The sequence below is a fragment of the Sitophilus oryzae genome, unplaced genomic scaffold, assembly GCF_002938485.1.
Source record: "Sitophilus oryzae breed Bouriz unplaced genomic scaffold, Soryzae_2.0 scaffold_1058_pilon_pilon, whole genome shotgun sequence".
Lineage (NCBI taxonomy): Eukaryota > Metazoa > Arthropoda > Insecta > Coleoptera > Curculionidae > Sitophilus > Sitophilus oryzae.
This window is the reverse complement of record NW_022145680.1, coordinates 797,383-817,486: the sequence shown is the minus strand read 5'-3', so window position 1 is coordinate 817,486 and position 20,104 is coordinate 797,383. Positions and strand designations below refer to the sequence as shown.

Below are 20,104 nucleotides of genomic sequence, written 5' to 3'. Positions count from 1 at the left end.
GCCGTTGGTATTTGTTCATCTGAGTTTCAGAGATGTGACAAACATCTGATATGGAAGTGACGTCAAAGCTTTCTACAATTAAAAAGTCCAGGGAGGAGTGCATTTAAGTCGGTAGGATCGTGGAGTGAAGGTGGGGCAAGGGCGAGGTTCCCAGGTGGATACTTTCGATCTGGATAATTATTGTATTGAATTCTTCAAAATTTAAAGAAGCGTTCCCACGACTATACGTTTAAAATGAAAATTTTGCACTCTTTTGATACCCGCCTCCCAGATGCCGCCAAAATTAGGGGGATCGAGCAGGAATGAATTGCTACTTTTATCATCTCCGATGAAAGAGCGTCCGTAATGATATCTTTATTGTTAGCCAGAAATTCGTATAGGTCTCTGATTTTTACCGTTTAGCGCCCACAAAGTTTTTAGCGTTATCCGACCATATACTCAGTGCAGGTTTTGCCGCGTCTCCGATAAACCTCTTTAAAGATGCCAAAACGCTCCAGTGGTTAAATCAGTGACCATTTCGAGATGGATGGCTTTGGTACAGAGACAAATAAACAAACATAGATATACCTTTATTTTGTTTTTGCGCCGCGAGTTAACCTATCTTTTATTAGAAATGGTCCGGCATAGTCAACTCCCACATTTGTAAATATCGACGTTTCATTAATCACCATGTCAGGTAAATCTGCCCATCAAATAATCGGAGTGCGAAAGGATTAACTTTAAAACAGAGAACACAAATCTGAATTACCTTTTACAAGCATTTCTGCCAGCTATTGGCCAAAACCGTTCTCTCACAGAGGATAGGAGAGCTTGAACACCACAAATGAAAAGTCTCTTTATGTTCTCCTCTAAAATAAAGTTCAGCTATTCTGTGAGACGCTGGGATAATAATTTGATGTTTTTGTCAAAAGCGGATAATTTGATGTTTGAGTCTCCTCCAACACGAATTAATTTATTATGTATAAAGGGATTTAAATTTAAAATTTTACTCTTTTATTTTAAAGGTTTTGCCTTTTAATAAGTCAGAATATTCTTGAGAAAAGCATTCCTTTGTAATTCTTGTCTAAGTAGGAAATATAGAGAACTCTCTTGAGTTCTATAGGGTTAATACCTTGGATTGTTTGGTTTAGATCTGCAGTTATTATAAAATCGAAAAAATATAGCTAAAAACTCGGATTATTTTGTTAAAGATGAAAATCGATTTAATAAATTTTGAATAAAAATTAAACTTTCATTCTCGATGAGGACATGGGATAAAATTATTTTTGTTCGGGTATTTCGGAATTAATACTGACTTTTTTACGTCCCATTTTGAATTATGCTGTTTAAGCCAGTCTGGTCCGTGCCACCAAAGGTCGGAATTTTCTTTGATTATCTTGGGATAGCGCCTCGCGATAATAAATCGGCAGGGTTTTCTTCGTGTTCTTAACACGATACCATTCATTTATTCTGTTAGAGGCTCTGGGAATTTCACTGACCCTGTTGGCAACGAACGTTTTCCCACTTACCTGGCTCACCCTGCATCCAATTTGCTAAAAGCATTGAATCGGTCCAAAATATTTATTATTAAAACAATTTTAAGTGATTCTTGAATTTTCCTTGCTAAGTGCGCTAAAGTGACTGCACTACATAATTCCAGTCTAGGAAGAGTTATCGTTTTAATTCATGCCACAAGGGACTCTTTGCGCACAACAAATGCGAGATATTGGTAAAATTCACAAAGTGGGCGACACCTACTGTCAAATTTGAATACTTAGTATAGAGGTGAACAACAAACAAAAAATTAGTATTATTTGTCGTAGGTTTTTAAGTTAATTTTATTTTTTTGTTCTAAATCAGTGTAAATAAGCAGTTTTACATACAATTTGTTTTAAATATTAATGTTTGGAGGAATTTTAAGATATAAAAACAAAGATTCTGCCCTGTATGTACATTTGAACTCCTCGGAATCGGTGTTACAAGTTATATGAGGTTAGCCAAGAAATTTCTTTGAGGATTTTAAAACTTTTCTGCATTTAAATTTAGTTGTTATAGCGATCTTCAAGTGCTGAAAGATCGCTTACCATTAGTATGTACTTACTAGAAATTATTTTAGTTTTGTATAGTTTGGTATAAATTTTGAAGGAAAATGCAGTCTGTTCATAAAACAGTAGACACCAAATCTAGAAAAATATGTTCAGTGCCTCAATGTTCATCATATTGTACAGCAGATGTTTCATTGCATGCTTTTCCTAAAGATCCTAAGCTATGTAAAATCTGGCAAAACATATTGAAAATTGGAAAGCCGATAACAAAATATATGTTAGTTTGTAGCCTTCATTTTACAGAAAATGATTTCACTATAGGTAAGATATGGAATGTGTAATCGACATGTTTGGTTTTAAATAATATCTTTACTCTACTTTTAGCAACAAATAAGCGACGTCGGTTAGAGAAACTAGTACTTCCTAGTCAAAAAATCCCAAAGACGAGCCATTCATTAAAAAAGAAAATAAAGTCCAGATCGGAGCGACATTGGCTACAAAAATGCACATTAAATGTTGATGAAAATGTAGAAGTAGAAGAGCATGAAATTTCGCTAGAAGTTGATGCTCAATGTGTCAGTGAAGCAAAAGAACATGCTACTCAACTTGCTAGAACTGTTGATGAACCAAAAACCTTAATTAGTGCTAGCACGTATGAAGCTCAACATTCACTTATATTTTATAAAGATGCCTCAACAGAAACAAATTTCAGTGACTTTTTTGAATTGCCTCAAATTTTAAATACAGATGAGAAATTGATTAATTTTACTGGGATTAATTTTGATATATTAAATACAATTACAAAATGTACTGAGAAAACAGCTACTTTTAACAAGTGCCTCTGGAAAGACATCAGGACAAGACTAATTTTGTGTCTCTGCAAATTGAAAATGAATATTTCATTTGTATGTTTGGCTACTTTATTTAAAGTAAGTAAAAGTATGTGTAGGAATATGTTCTACTCCACTATAAGTCTCCTGGCCGTCAGCTTAAAACCGGGTATATATTGGCCAAGTAAGGAGGAGATCTTAAGTAATATGCCAAAGTGTTTCGACAAATATAGAGATACCCGAGTTGTCCTTGACTGTACAGAGCTGAAAATTCAAAAACTGAAATGTTTAAAATGTAGAGTCAGGACGTACTCCCATTACAAGGGAACACATACTATCAAGTATCTAATAGGAATAACCCCATCGGGATTAATATCCTTTATCAGTGCTGGATATGGTGGTCGCACTACAGATAAAGCAATTTTTAATTATGAAAACGTTATTGATAAAATTGATATGTATGATGCAGTTATGGTTGACAAGGGTATTTTAATTCAAAAGGAATGCGAGGAAAAATTGGTGAAATTAATTAGGCCACCTTTTCTAAGGAAACAGAAGCAGTTTTCAAAAGAAGATGCTGAGGCTACAGCTGATATTGCTCGTGCCCGAGTGCATGTAGAAAGGGCTATACAAAGAATAAAAGTGTTTAAAATCTTGAGCGAACAGTTTAATTGGTATTTATTACCATATGTGGATGATATAATGACTGTAATCGCATCAGTTGTAAATTTATCAACACCGATACTAGCAGACAATAAAATTCGTGAATGACTTAAGCTGTATTTTATATGTTACTGAATTTCTATTATTTAAGTATGAAAATTTTGTTGTATTTTTTTAGTTTATAGAATGTACACCCTTAGATAAACACATCATTTATAAGATATTTATTTAAACAATAATAACGCAACATATATACCTAAAATAATTTTCTTTATTAGTTTGCATTTTAATATAACTGAATTTCTATTATTTAAGCATGAAAATTTTGGTACATAGTAATTATTATTTTTTTAATATAGAATGTATACCCATAAATAAACACATAATTTTTAAGATATCATTTATTTAAACAATAATAATGCAACATATGCCTAAAATAATTTTCTGTGATTCTTTTAATCAATAACTCTGCAAAAGTTTCATTAAAATTAACATTAATTTTTATGAATGATTTTGAAAAACTCGAATACAAAATTAATTTTGTATTTCTTAAACCCAAAAGAGCCATCCCCAATTGAACCTGGCCATAATAAGAATGTGCCTCTTTCAGCTTCATTTCCGTTCCAATTTTAGTTACGAAATCACATTCCGAAAATTTCTCAGGTGGATTATCTTTTCCTAAAATAATAAGTTAAGAGTTATTAGGAATTAATCCAACAAAATAAGAATTGATAAGAATTACCAATAAATGGGCACTTTATTTCGAGTAATGTCGTGGGGGTATCATTCTCAAAAACAACACCATCAGGAGAAAATCCCAGCCATGGAAATGTTGTTGAAACTACTAATCCAGGAGTTACGATTTCATCCTCACATTCTTTTTTAAAAGCCTCCAAGGCTTCTTTCTCATATCTTCTTCCATGTTCAACAAATTTATTCGTAACTGTTTGGGAAAAATAACTTTTGGCTTTATTCTCACATTCATCTTCCTTTTAAAAGTAAAATTGAGTAGCATGTTGAGCCTGACAAAAATTAAAACCGATAGAAAATAGACAATACATATTATTTTCATTTACATACCTGTAATTTTAATTTTCTTTCTTCTGACCAAGAACTGGAACCTTGCTCGTAATTTTGTTGCCACCTCCCAGTACATTGTGTAATGACGATAATACATTTACAATTTCTTTGACAACAATCCTGTAAGCTAGTATGTACTTATTTCACCTTGATTCTTTAAATGTTTTAAACCACTTGGAATTTTCCGCATGTGCAAGAGCAACTTTCACTAGTGTAACAAAATGGCTAAAATCTAAAAGTTATTAAAACAATAATTATAGAAACATGTTTAAAAAATGCTTACCTATGAAGAGCCAAAGTTGTAGAAGGGTTTGTTGACCGACCTAGAAATCCAGGAGTGCTGAATCTGGTACACCTAAAAAATTCAGAAAAATATATTAAAATCAAGTAACACAAAAAACAATACACTAAAACATTTTCAATATGCAGAAAATTTATTCAATCCTAGCAGAGCACTTCTTCAACTCTGCTTTCCATTGTGAAGTCAAACTTACTGCCAGAACACCTTTGGATGTAAAACCGAACTTTGTACCTAATCTGCTAATATTAAATAAATAATTATTTACATATAACACATAATTCTACATTTTACTTCATTATAATTATTTTAATTTCCCAAAAAGAATAGTTAAATTAAATTATTATCTAGGGAATTAGTTATAACAACCTAACAAAATAAATTAATACCTGTGCTAAGAAGAGCAAAATTTTCCCTATCCACCCTCTGAGGATGAAGACAAGACGTATTTATTCTTCACCACTGGGTGACAAAATTCTTTGAATGGCTCCAGGCTTCTAGGTTTTCTTGGACACCCTTCTTTTCCTTTCCCATTTTGTCTAAATCTGTACAGCTTACCACTCTCTAAATCCTCATTTCTACAGACAAAAAAGACTTCATGCAAGCTGGATAAAATGGACTTAAGATATCATATAAAATGGCAAATAAATTACAATAGTGTGTAATATACTGAAGTTCACTCACCCATTAACATAAATTAGAGTGGCTATAATGTGGTTTGCAGAAACCTGACATCCCAGCCTTTGGTAAGAACAACTACAACTCCATTGTTTTACATCACACAATTCAATGTAATTGTTATTTCATGAGGTCGGAGTAGTCAGGTCAGAGGTTCCAGGGTAAACACAAGCTTTTAATCATTTTTGAATTTGATCCCTCTAATCCACATAATATTACATGACCAGCTTTCAAAGAGAGCTTCTGCCTCTCTTTAAGTGGTCTGCTCCGGTTCCCAAGTGTATTCGGAACGACATTAACGACAGAGCTCATATATTCGGTCGTCTTCCCGGTCTTCCTCTCCGCGTGCCATATGGGGTTTAAGGCGCGGTTGTCAGATTTTAAATTAATATAAAGAAAAAAGAAAACTTGGAATTTTAGCAAAAGTTAAATATAACACTTAACACCCTCCCTCATAACCGGGAGGGTCTGGACGAAAAAATACATAAGCATGGTTAGCGACAGCAGGAAAATTTTGCTATTCGTTTCGACACTGCTGGACGTAACTTACGTTGTTACCCCGTTAGTGTATCGTTAGACGTGACCGACATGCCCAAGAAACCATCTGTTTTTAAGATACATTTATTTGATGAACAACATTATTTTAAAGAAAAAAACGACGAGCAAAACTAATATCTACAAAACGATGAAATCAGCAGCATAAACTGTACTCGGTAAGATCGATATTGAAATAAATCATATCTGCATATCCGAGTATAGATCGGTCTGTCAAAGGATTCGGTAGTTTCCAATATCACTCTTCGTATGACACAAATGCTGGAGGCTCCTCACTAAATCTAAACGGTTGGAAGCAACTTGGCTTTTCAAAAATTTTACGTTGCAGCCATCCAGGACAACTTCTTCTATTTTAGCGGCATAACAAGTCTAACTGATTTTTTCCCAAATACTTTACAAACCATGAAACTCTGGACTTCAAGTTTTTGTAAGGTCCCCATCTTCATCATCATCCTGTTCCAAATCCAGGTCTGAGGGACGAATCTTTGGGAATGACTTCTTCCTCATCGGAAGAAGAGTCGCTCATAACTTTTTCTTTGCCTTCTCTATATTCTTCAGATCAATTTCTGATCTATATTTCTTTAATTTCTTCTGTGCAATTTCATCGCGTTCTGGAGTATCGGTCGCCACTATGGATCTTTAGGAGGACCTTTCTAGATGTTTTCGTTCTGAAGCTTTTTGGATATGGTCCTAATTTGGATGGCGATACAAAATTTTGTTTGTGATGGTCGGATTTCAGCTCGAGAGCATCTACATTTTTCTAAAACCTTATTTTCTGTTGGAGGTGCTACTGTCTGTAACAAACGAGCAAAAGGAAATCTTCGCTGAAAATATTTTTATCAAATGGCCAAATTCCAGTGCAACGGAATCCAGATTTTATGTTTGAGGGAGTTGCAGATCGATCCCAAGCTATCATGCATATTGCTGCCAGGTCATATATCGACAAAGTCTGTCCTGGATGAGAGAGCATCCAGTCATCTGCTCCTTGGTTAAAATATCTTTTAAATGGACCGAAAATAGTCCCATCTAAAGGTTGCAATTTGTTAGATGTAATCAATTGCAGGAACAGATAAAGGGGATTCGTGATTGTCCATTATGAGGATGACTTGACGTTCTTTAGAACATCGAACATGAGCTACGAAGTGTTCTAAAACACGTAAAAAATTATCCGAGGTCATCCATCCAGATGAATGAACTAAGTCGGTTGCGCCATACTCGTCAGGGAATACCCACTTAACATCTGATGTTTGTCAAACTTTTCCTTGGAAACACCTTACTAATTGGAGGAAGTGCTATTCCATCTTCTGCTCCAATGATGCCTACTTCTGCCTCACCAGCTGTCCCTTTCACGTGAAGTGACCTTACCCACTTGGTGCTGGCCTTCGTCGCAAACCACTTTTTGCGTTTTTGAACTGTGGTCAAGCACCTGTCTCGTCCAAATTAAATATGTCTGATCCAGTAAATTCGTGCCTCTTCAGGACCTCCTCTAACTGAGCTTGAAATGCCCCAACCGTAGATTTGTTAAAACTGGAAATTCTCAAGCAAACTTGTGTTTTCCGAGTTCTTATAGACAAATGGGTTGCCGATTTAAAAAAACCCGTGAACCAATCCTTTCCAGCTAATTTATTTGTTTCTTTCCAAGAGTCTGAACTTTAACGTGATTTTTTTTCCGCAAACTCATATGCTAATCTGCGTTGCCTTTTGGAGTTAAAACCATGGTACATATTCGAGCAAGTTTTAAGATAACAGGCAAGGACGCTTCTAATTCATTAGATAAAACTTGACATGTAACGAAATGTGGAGAAAATGAAACATTTTCAATTCCAACGTCCTTTGCTTTTTGACATATAATGCCAGGGTTGATTTTTTCACATTATGCTCTTCTGCGCTTTTCCTATAGGAATACTTCTTCCAGACAAAATATCTTCTGTTGCGGACTTTCATGTTTGCTGAACAAAAGGTCCTGTCTGTCAACCTTTGTACTCTTGGAAGGCATTTTTTTTCTGTAATAATTATATTTCTTTAGGGACGGTTTTGGACAGGTGTCCAAACCCTCCCACAACATGGTTCAATAATAACGTTAAAAATTCACAGTCCCTTTACAAAGATGCAACCAGGGGGGGCATTGAAAATGTGATGAATAAAAACGTAAAATATGATTAGGTGTTAATATGAGTGTACATACATATGTTTAAATAACGAACTTAACAAAAACAAACAGATTTAAAGATTCACTGAAAAAGTAGTAATGTTAACATTAAATAAAACATTATCAATAATAAATATAATAAATATATAATAATTATGCGATCGCCACCCATCCGTAAAAACAAACAAGCAAAAACAAAATAACATACAAAACATCAGGTTAACATGATGACAGATCATGGATCGATGACAGATAAAGAATTCTTACGGAAAGTTACAAGACTTTACGATATAATTTTTAACTGTTAAAGGCAAAACCCCATTTAAACACAAACTTTTTAATACCTACTACTGTATCTAAAAGACATTATTTTTTAAATTACTAAATTCTTAGCCACGCTTCTGTTTTTCTTGGCTGTTTGTGTCCTGTCACAGATTAATAGGCCACGTTTGCACCACAATATGATGCTGCAGACCACTAGGTAGACCGGTCGTAGAAATTTATGTTATACAACTTGTAGTCAATCTACACAAATATTATCAAAAGCTTTTCTTTTTAAAATGTGTTCCAGATTTTGTAAAAGTATAAGTCAAAATCGCAAACTTAAATTTGATATGAGTTTCTTAGTTTTTTAACTAATATAATGGCGAATTACAAAAATTCCTTTCACAATGAAAATTAATCAGTTAAATAAAATAATTTTAATAAATTACTAGCTTTTTCCCGCGACTACTGTCTGCGTTCCATCTCGATCTGTTCATGCATTGATTTAAATGATTTTTTGCTAATGATAATAATCACTACTAATAAATAGAGAGCTAGTTAGTGAGCATAGATGTTTTTTATTTTCATCTCTCTTTATTTATTAAGAGCACTAATACTCTCTTTATAGGTTATTTTTATTCTTTGAAGGATAATTGAGGAAGATATATTTCGTTATGATGTCACTTAAATAAACCCTTCATTAAAATTTTATAATTGTCTGGTTTTATAATGTTATAGTATTGCATTTTCGTACAGCAAACCTCATTCCCCTATTCTAACTCCTAAGTGTGTATAAATTTCATAAATCTGCTTTATCTTTGTGCCAATTTTTATGTGTATAATCCAGAGGTCACCAAGTTTTATATAAATTTTTACTAACTTTACCCATTTAGTTGATGAATTTCAAAAATTTCTTCTAATTCTTTTTGTAGGATTTCATTCTTCTAGGACCAAATAGTAAGGAATTTTCTATACAACAAACTGTTCCGACATAATTTTTACTCTCTAAGAGGATGAATTTCTAAAATCGCTTTGTAGGCTAAGCACTAACTAATGTCGTTTATAATGAACCTTGTGCTAATATTTATGTATCTATAGCTGGCGGGTATGAACTCACCCTAAAATATCTAAAAACTTAATATATAATCTAATCTGACACACCACCACTGACAATGACAACAATTTATTTCTGGAGGTATTGTGTGTGGTGTTTTCAGGGTATTGCTGTTTTAGTATTTAGTCGTTTTATACAAAGAAATAGCCATTAAGCACTATAAAAATACTTCATAACAAATCTACACATATATACCTTTCATTTAAAAAGAATCATCAAGATTGCGGAAGCTGGTTTCGGCGGGATGGATGCAACAAAAAGAACCTTTGAGCTTTTTATATGTATGGATTTCAATTATTTTTCCAACATATTTTGCCTTTGCAAATTTTATAGATATCTCACCTCGCATCGACTCGCCAATATCGTAGTCCACTGTGTCCAGCCTGTTTAGCCAAAACGTAGGCCGATTCCTCTCGAGTGGCGCGCAAGGGTGTCGTGACCCTGGCCACTTGTGTCTGCCCTAGTAACGCAACTATTAATCCTGACCAAACACGTTAGAGTTGTTGACAAAACACAAATGAATTAACACCTTCAAATAACCACGCTAACCAACCTGATTGGTCAAGCTTAATAGTTGACTGTTAGGGTTGTGACACTTCTCCCCTGGCCGATGGAAGAGTCTCTAAAGACGCTCATCCGCGCATAGGGACAAGTTGACTGCGTAGCGTAATGCGTAATAATCGATTCTGAAACTTTCTATCTCATGTATAACATGTTCCGGCAAGTTTGGCTATTTTAATCTCGATTTTAATAGATAAATATGTGAAATGCCACCTGAATATCTTCCGCCATGACATGTTTTATTTTTTGTTATGGTAAAGTGATTTGTATAAACTTTATTCAATAACGTATATTTTCCATTTTGATTTTTAATTTTAAGCGAAAATTAAGTATAACATTTTAGGAAAAAAAAAAAGAAACACTGTAATATTTAAAAGAATAAGAAGAAATTAGTCTTATTTTGAAAGAAAAATATAGAAAAAATTCCATCTATAGGAAAAGTCTCTTTATACTAACCAGAATCCGGTGACATATACGCGGTCTCACCGGAAACATTTACTCTATTACTTCACATAACTTGAAGAATATCTACTCTTTAATAATGAACACTTCCAGAAATACACCAGTAAAAACATTTAATATTTGAGAGTTAAAACTCGAATGAAATTATAAATACTAGTTACCTATGTTGTTACAGCTTTATAGGCCTGTTTAACTGACTCTTAATAAGTTACCTAGCGAAAAAAATCTGTGCGCGTACCTACCACTCATTGTTACAGGTTAATTTTAAAGAAATATGTTACACAAAATTAAAAACGCTAAAAATTTTAATGATATTACTTGTGCATTATTGGCCTTATAATGCAAATTAGTTGGAATTATATCTTTCTTTAAATATAATTAGACTTTTTAACGACTCTTTGAGTTACCTAGGAAAAAAAAATCTGTGCATGTACCCACCACTATTGTTACAGGTTAATTAGTTAAACAAATGTGTTAAGCATATTATTCGTGGTATTATTGGTATTATATTGGAATCAGCTTTGGTAATTAGCGGGGCATTATATGAGAAATTTTGCATTTAATTTGTATTTTGGCATTACCTTTGGCACTAGTATACAGACATTTGTCATGGTTTACTCCTTGTAGATAATCAAAAGATTTTTAGATAAAATTTGCTTTTTATGTCAAATCATTTCTATGAAAAATGACATTAGATTTTTATTAAAGACGCCGGGTAATTAAAACATTGACTAATAAAGCTTGTCCACTTTAAATAGGGGTCACGAATATCCCTCCTTGGAGTGTTTGGGTTAAGGTGTATAATAAATTAATCAAGTTGTTTATAATAAAACCATAAAACATTTATTTGTGAGTAAAATAATGCAATGGTTGGATATCTCTCCTTTATAATTAGGGTGACTAAAAATACACTAAAATAATTAGAAAAAAAAAATTTGTAATTATTTAGTAATTACGTCAATATTAATTAATTGACTTTCTAGTCTATTTTATTTTATGTACAAATATATTATTAAATTTTAATCTAAGCATTAAGTAATAAAACACTTTGTGCCCTCTTATATCGTAAGAGGTTACGAACATATTCTCCTGGTTACACCCCTTACAGAAAACAGTGTAAGGTGCAAAATAAACTGTATAATCACTGTTTTTATAATAAAACTATAAAACATTTCTTATTTGTGAGATTAAAAAAACAAAACAATGTATTGAGCTAAATAAGTACATTCAATACATGTATCGTGTTAGACATTTATATGGCTCCAGTATATTTTTGTTTAACAAACCAATCAGGAGAAAAATCCAAACCTACCTGCTATAGGAGGTATAAGATGATTAAACTTTATATAATGACAACTACTTATCGGATAACAAATTAATTACTACTGTCAGCTACTGTCTAGGTAGAATATACCTAGAAGTACCTACACCTACCTAATGATGTAGGTAGATTAAAGCTTATTTTGACTTACTCAACTTCTGGTGTCACAACCTGAATTTTTCTAAGCGATGGAAGTACAGTACATGATACATGGGGACCCTTATTCCGAAAGTAGTACAAAATTAGACCGGCAAAGTGGGCACTAAGCATCAAAAAATCGATATATTAATACCCACCGTATAGAGACAAACAAATACTTATTTTTGATCCAGTACACAATAAAGTTCTCGTAGGGAGTAATTTTTTATAATTAATTACATTAAAAAACATTTCCATTAGCACTAATGACCAAAAAAACTTTAAATATGAATAACTTCCATTTCAATCATGCGAAAATTTTATTTTAAAAAATAGACTTTTTAATATAACTTTCATTTAACGAAAAACGAAGGCCTCCAATGAAAAAAAGAAACAATTTAAAAGTTTCTTATGTCTTGATAAAATGATATCAAAGCAACCCCATATTTTTTGCTTTAAACTAATAAAGATATATCAATAAACAATTAGCGATGTAATGGTTTTTGCGCGTGTTGGCTGACTGCCGCCAAGCAGCTGAGATTTCCTATACCCTTGTATATATGACGTCATGGTGTGGCAATGTAGCATTTTAATTCGATTTGGGCTCCCATATACACATCGGGACAGGTCAACTCTGTGTATAGGATCTTTTAACGTGTAAGACAGTGATGTAGGCAGCTTAATGGCAAATCAAATGTATTAAAAAGAGAAAAAGTTGGTGGGTATGGGTGCTACATTTCTCTTCAAAAAATGGCATCTAGGGTTGGATCTGGATTTTCGACAATTAGTTACTCATTTTACTACAAACTGTAATAGATTGCATTTAGCTGAGATATATTATCTTCATTTCCAGTAGTATACATGAACATTTTTAACATTTTTTATAATACGTTTATTTTATTCTAATTTCTTTAAGACTACGATAATATAATTGGTCGGCAAGAGAAAATCTTGGGTCGTTTATTTTAGTCATCATTACTACATGTCTAGAAATCGCTATGGCAATCTTGTAAGTCGGGGAGAGAAAATTATTACCTATCCACTTAATCATAATCATAAATTTAACATAGTTTATTTTATTCTAATTTCTTTAAGACTACAATAATATACTGGTCGGCAAGAGAAAATCTTGGGCCGTTTATTTTAGTCATCATTTATCTACATGTCTAGAAGTGAATCAAGCTATGGCAATCTTTATAAGTCGGGGAGAAAATGTATTACCCATCCACTTAACTGGAGCTCAACTTCATACGCTTGGGAAAATTCTTGCTCTTTTCTCTTTGTTCATTTATACAATCACAGAGTCCATAGACTCTGTGCAATGACCAATCGGCAACCCAAAGCTGTGTGTACATTATCGGTTATATCATTAAATAAACTAACCCAAAAATATGCTGTATTACGTAGTAAATAGTGCAAATTCTATTGTCGACCATTCTAATCAGTATTAAATAATAATGGATAGCTTGTAGCGTGAAGTTGAGACATTGGAAATGATTGATCTTTGTTAAATTACGTGGTATAACTTAACACAATGATGATCGTTTAATGTTTCATATGCACCTCCATAATTATTTAACCTGTAATCATACTGATTACATTGTTCAACAACAGAATTTGCGCTTTTAGTACGTTTTGGATTCATAGATTATCTGTCTTATTATGCAAACTAGGGATGTACGTGTCTACGTAATAGGAGCATCAGCATCTCCTCAATATATCGTTATTACTGAACACGTTGACAATACTGAGGAATCAGCAACCAAAGCCGTGTGTATGCTCCATTAAATAAACTAAACAAAATATGCTCTATTACGTAGTTACGTACATCCTCAGTTACATAATAGGACCGATAATCAAATTAATTACATAATGTTGTAAATATCACAAATTCTATTGTCGACCGATCCGATTAAGTGGATAGGTAATAAACTTCTATTTTTCTCCCGTATTTTATAGTCTTTCTCTTTCAGTATATCGTATTGTGGAATTGAACAAACGTTGACTTTATTCTTCATACACACGACAATCGGCATACAAAGCCGTTACGTTGTATCAAGCCTTACTAAATAAATTAACCTTTTGTTTATTTATTGGTTCGTTTTATGCTTTATTTAATGATTGATATTATTTTGTTAAGTTATACCACCAAGTGCTATAAACTAGTACAAAATTAAAAAGTTAATTTTAAAGTAAAGTTCTTTGAAATATATCTATATTACTATTATGAATGAGAACTCTTATCGATTTTAATTTGGAATTATATTAATTGCCATGTGTCATGTTTTTATTATTATTGTCAATTTTCTGTGGATAGCTGATAAATTAATCTATTGTCAATTCAATATGATTATAATATGATGATGTTCAAATACCATTTTGTTATTCATAAAGACGGCCTTTTTATTACTTCTGTCATACTCATTGATCCATCCATAAATATTTCTTTACGTGTTGCAGCAGACAGGCAAAATTTATTAATTTTAGGGTCCTTTATATTTACTCATCCCTGATTCCATCCAATTATGGCCGCTGATGAAGCGGGAGGTAGACGTTCGCTTTCGGTCATAGGCGTACTGAAAAACTAAAATTTCTCTATCCCTCGTATTCAGAATTATAAATAGTAATAAAAAGGATAAAGATAAGTAAAACTTTATACTGATAAAGTTTGCTGTACCAATATTAAAAAAATTGGTAGTAGGAAATATTATTTCATAATATTATGACATGATAATGTTATAATGTAATACTATAAAGTAAAGTAAAGATTTGCAGTTAACGTCTCCCTTTAGCTGCCAGGGCTAATTTGGACGGGGGCCTACTTTGTTTACGCGGGAATCCGGAACAGCGGTCCCTCGGTCAATGACTCAATGTGTCTTAAATCGACTCTTACTCACGATATCCGATCTCATCCGGCCTCGTACCAAGTGAATGAGCAGGTGTGTGTGTCAATATATTTTAGACTTTGCCTTTATTGGACAACAGCACGATACAGAGTTTCGAACTGGTCACCCGTCTATCCACTAGTATCGCCTTTTACGTCAGTTTAACTTCCGGTGTTCTAATCGGAACCGGTGTTTCGACGTAGCTGGACCAAGTTGGTTGTCCGTAATACTATAGCTACAAACTGCTATAACACTAGTTATACCCACCCCGCATAAATTCAGTATTATTATAAATAAGTAATTTATTTCACACCCCTTAAAAGTGTAGCACAATTAGAATCATAAATACGATGCCACCTCTAACAGTTATATAATGTTTATAATGTTAATTTTAAAAGGTCGTTTTACATAAAAATTGTTTATCTGTTTTTATTTATGATACAAAACCCGCTTTGCTCATAAAACTTTTGATCATGCTCGATGAGTTTTTTTTATATTGAGTATGTATGGGGCTTCAAGAAGCAGCGTGGTGAAGGCGTTGTTCCATTGTTCGCATCTTAAACATTGTCAATTGTCATAAAGATTATTATTAAAATTTCTAATAAATTAAATTTTACAGAATTCATAAAGCAAAACTTTTAAACTAAAATTGGCTGTAATACTAAATCTAAAATGAAAATAAAATATTAGTACGCCTATGACTCAAGAGTTTCGTTGGTTTCGTGGCGACACGTGCGAAGAGATATGCATGGCTTCCCACATTTCGAGAGGCGGGTGAGACCAATCAGCTAAGACAAATCAAGTGGTGGAAAGAATATGGCTGTAGATGCCAGGTCTAGGGAAATATTCCCTAACATTGGGCGTTTCTATCCAGGAAATACATTTTTTAGAAAGCATATTTTTGGACACAATTTAGTGTGTATTTAATTTGTTTTCTCAAACTTGGCATTTCTAAAAGTATCATCAGATAAATATTTTAAAAGAATATTTTTGTTGGTAGATTGACCGTGCCAACCAGGCTTTCGTGGAAATTTTCAAAACTTCATCTGGCAACACTGACAGTATCGAAGTCCTAGAACGGTAGACATACTTTGACACATTTATCCAAATCAGTCGGATTTTGAAAGGGGTTGGTGTACATCATTCTACAATATATTTACGATCTTTGAAGGTTATCCATTAGATCTCGAGACGTTTAATCTTTAACAATAACAAAATAATTAAACGTCCGGTTGTATACACTGTCTCCATGTTTTTGTTGCTGTTTTCAGCATAAGTTAAAACAAGCATTTAAAAATGACTAAAAATCAACTTTAAAAAGGGACAATTAGCAAAATAATTATAAAAAATTAAATCAAAGGTTCAAAAATACCTCCCTGTTGTGCTTCGCAATAGCCAAGACGGTTATAAACTCTGACCTAATTTTAGCTAACATAACATAGCGGGATATTTTCTAACGACTCAACGATTTTTAATCGCAGCTCGTCAATATTCATGGTCGTTCATGGTTATGTACTATAAATGGAATTTTTTACATATCCCCACAGAAAGAAGTCATTGGGCGACAAATCAGGAGAACGTGGTGGCCAATTAATTGTGCCTTGTGTGGAAATTAGCCGATTGGGAAATGTGGTTTGAAGGAACAGATTTACGTTCCGCGCATAACGCAGGACAGCCATCCCTGCTGGAAACCACACTTCCTCAAAATTGATTGGCAAATTTCGAACTGTTGAATTACAATTGGTTTTGTAGCATATCCAAATATCATTTGGCAGCTGTTAACATACCCATCAAATAAAAAAGGCCCAATGATGATGGATTTGCAGCATGCCAGCCCAAACATTTAGTTTTGTGGATATTGTGTCCGCAGTGCCATACTAAGGTGCTTATTTTCTCGAGACCAATAACGTACTATCGAAGGATTGTGGTAGCCATGTAAGGGAAACGAGCTTTCATCTGAGAATAATATATTTTCCAAAAATAAATTATTCCGATCGGCTCTTTCTCTTTACAGCCTCGCAAAACTCCAGACGTCTGTTACAATCTGCGGGAAAAATTTCTTGCGTGGAAAATTGATTTTGTAGGTGGACTTACATCCATGCTTTTAAAACCCTGCGCACCAACAATTCGAGCATTGCAAACCAACTTGTTCGGCTATATTTCGGCTTGAACAAGGTTCGCTTTGTTTCGACCGGCGGCACAAATATTAATTTCCTTGTCGGGAATCACCTTCTCTGCGCCTTCCTTATTGTCACAATTTCTGCACGCTGCAAATGCAGCCTGTTTGCTCAAATTTATGGACAATGTTGCGTGTACAGTTGTGGCATTGGCACAGGGCGATCTTGAAAGGTGAACACAAAACGCCCAATGATCTCTTCCACACTTTGACGAAATTTAAAACCATTTAACGATATGCGTAACTCCTCTCTTCGGTCATATAAATAGCCATTTTGAAAATAATTTCTAACGTACATATACCGAAACAGCTAGGCGAAAGAAAAGAATGATGCAAAAATAGTTTGGATCTCCCAGGTGATCTATTTCCTTTCCCCACCCTTTCATCTACATAAAGGTGCGTATTCACCTATCCGAACGAACGAATGCTACTATCCAACGAGCGAACGTCCAGTCTCTTGTTCGCGCGGTTCTATAATTTTCTATCTGTTTTGCGAACGTCTCTGATATACCGGACTGGAAACGGATGATGGAGCGAACAGAGATGGCGAACGGCCGTATGCATTCGGTTTGCTGTCCAAATATACCGAATTTCATTCCTTTGTTCTTTCGGATAGTGAATACGAACCTTAACATAAAGCACCGCCCCTCTCAAATGCGTTCTCCCACCATGCTTATGTTTCTTGCCTTGCCCACACCCGTAAAACCGGCGTAACACTGTATCCGGTCGCACCGGCTCCTCGCCGGCCTTTGATGCTGTCTCTGTCTGTCAAGCCGCTGTGCCGAGATTTCCTATACCCTTGTATATATGACGTCATGGTGTGGCAAATGTAGCATTTTAATTCGATTTGGGCTCCCATATATAGGATAACAGAAACATTTTCAATGTTAAAAACATTGAAGCATGTTTGTATATCTTAAAAATAACAACAAACTTTTACTTGTAAAGCTTACCTAATACTGCAATTAAACCCGCAATTCAAAAAACACAAAACAGTTTGTTAAAAGGCACAGTTTAAACCTATCAAATATTAAAACGAACACGTGGAAAAATGTGAAAATGGTGATGCGTCGAAACGGAGCGACTAACCTGCTTCGCGTCTAGACAAGCACTAAGGATATTCAATTGCGCTTCCGGTTAAGTACTTGTTTTGAATTGCTTCCAAATTAGGCGGCAGTTTTGAATGTGTCCAAACCCTCCCGGGGCTCCCCTAAATGGAAAAAAAAAACAGAAACTTATATAAATACAAAATATGCAGGAAAAGAGGCTGATTTTAAATCAATGAGCTCCTTCTTTGTGGTAATCAGTAACTTGATTGACCATTAGCCCTGCCTAAACCATGTTTTTGATCTAAAAATTCAAAAGCTAAAAGTAAAGTGACCCGTGAATGGTGAAGGTAAAGCTATACTTCCTCTGCCGTTGAATTGATATCAAAGGTATTCAGCAAGTCATGTTTAGTGCTGACAAAGATTTGAAAAAAACTCTGCCGCTTCTTTACTGCAAAATCTTTTGAGGTGTTGCAAATCACGAAATTTTTCTGTAGAGATTGGCAGCGGACCTACAAAACACGAATTATTAAACAATGAACAAACAAAATCATTTTAAAAAATTTACTTTCATAGATATTTTCTGGCAATAAAAATTCATTCTTCTAAACGTGAGCAAACTGCTTATTTGAAGCTCTTCCGCGTCTTTTTGCATGTAAAGAGGCAGATTCCCAAACTCCAGAATAAGAACTCCTATGCTGCACTAAGACATCCCGTGTTATTTTAATCTCCTTGATTGCTCGAGACGGGAACGGTGACTTTTTGGCATAAGTGATGTCAAGTAACTTTGTCCAGGAGCGGAAAAATGAATAGTTTGTATCTATGACGGTAAACGGAGATGGATGGTGTCGAGCTTCTTTAAATACTTTCAGCCAATCCTTGGGGACTTCTGCTCTACTTTTTTGATTTATAAGACCGAAGTCCTTATCACATTCCATGTACGAATGTCCCCGGATAGGAAATGGTACTGTGATACTTTCCAATTTTTTCTCAGTATTCACTAAATTATGAAGAAAGCTAAAAAAGTGAAATTTTTCTGCTGACCACTACAGGAGTCGCAGAATATCTGAAGATGCTTTACTTCCGGACGGACTCAAATAGTTATAAACAAAATGATGTACTAATGAGCATACGTTGTCCAATCCTTTGTCCAGTCCTTCCGATTCTCAATATACATGAAACAAACTTTCATTACTAGCTAACACATGAGTATTGAAGGCATAAACAGACAGCTGCCTTTTGTAATAAATGCCGTTGGTAGGAATTTTGTTTGGCACTGGTAAGTTTTTTGCGTAATCCATACAAATTGCCACAGTGTTGGAATTTGTCCTACTATTTAACTTGGCCGCTTGCTTCCGACTTCTGACCGATACTGCAAGTATCTGTGCGGGGATACCCAAACGAAATATTAAAATCGGTGTTAAATATTTTTCTGTATGTCTCATCAGATACCTTTCTTTCGGGATGTAATTCCTGAAACATAGTGTGCATTTTGGAAATGCTCAATTCTTCGGAAAGATATCATTTTCTGGAATCGTTAAGGCAATGACTTTCTCGTCCCTTCAATGAGTGTTTATGTGTTGTTTTATAAGACTTAGTGTTTCTACCGGCAGTTGATTTGTATGGCTCTTATGTTTACCTCTTATCTACAGGAGCATATCCTGTGGTTTTTAAGCTGCGCTGTAGATGCTCCACTTTTTTTCTTGGATATCCCATGTAAAGCTATAAACGCCTTACGACATATTTCAATTTCCTTGGTCTCATCATTAATAGCTGTGCGAACTCTGAACTTATATGACTCTTCATAATGCTTTGCACGATCTTTTGATGTCGGACGCTGTACGGGTATGGAGTACGGAT

General features: G+C 34.2%; 1 protein-coding gene across 1 annotated transcript; it reads left to right on the top strand.

The window, feature by feature from the left end:
- The first annotated feature begins 2,054 nt into the window (after positions 1-2,054).
- Positions 2,055-3,630, top strand: LOC115875895. The gene is made up of 2 exons (XM_030891462.1): positions 2,055-2,345; positions 2,409-3,630. Exons 1-2 carry the CDS (start codon positions 2,129-2,131, stop codon positions 3,623-3,625), a joined length of 1,434 nt encoding a protein of 477 aa, XP_030747322.1. The 5' UTR covers positions 2,055-2,128; the 3' UTR covers positions 3,626-3,630.
- Positions 3,631-20,104: the final 16,474 nt, after the last annotated feature.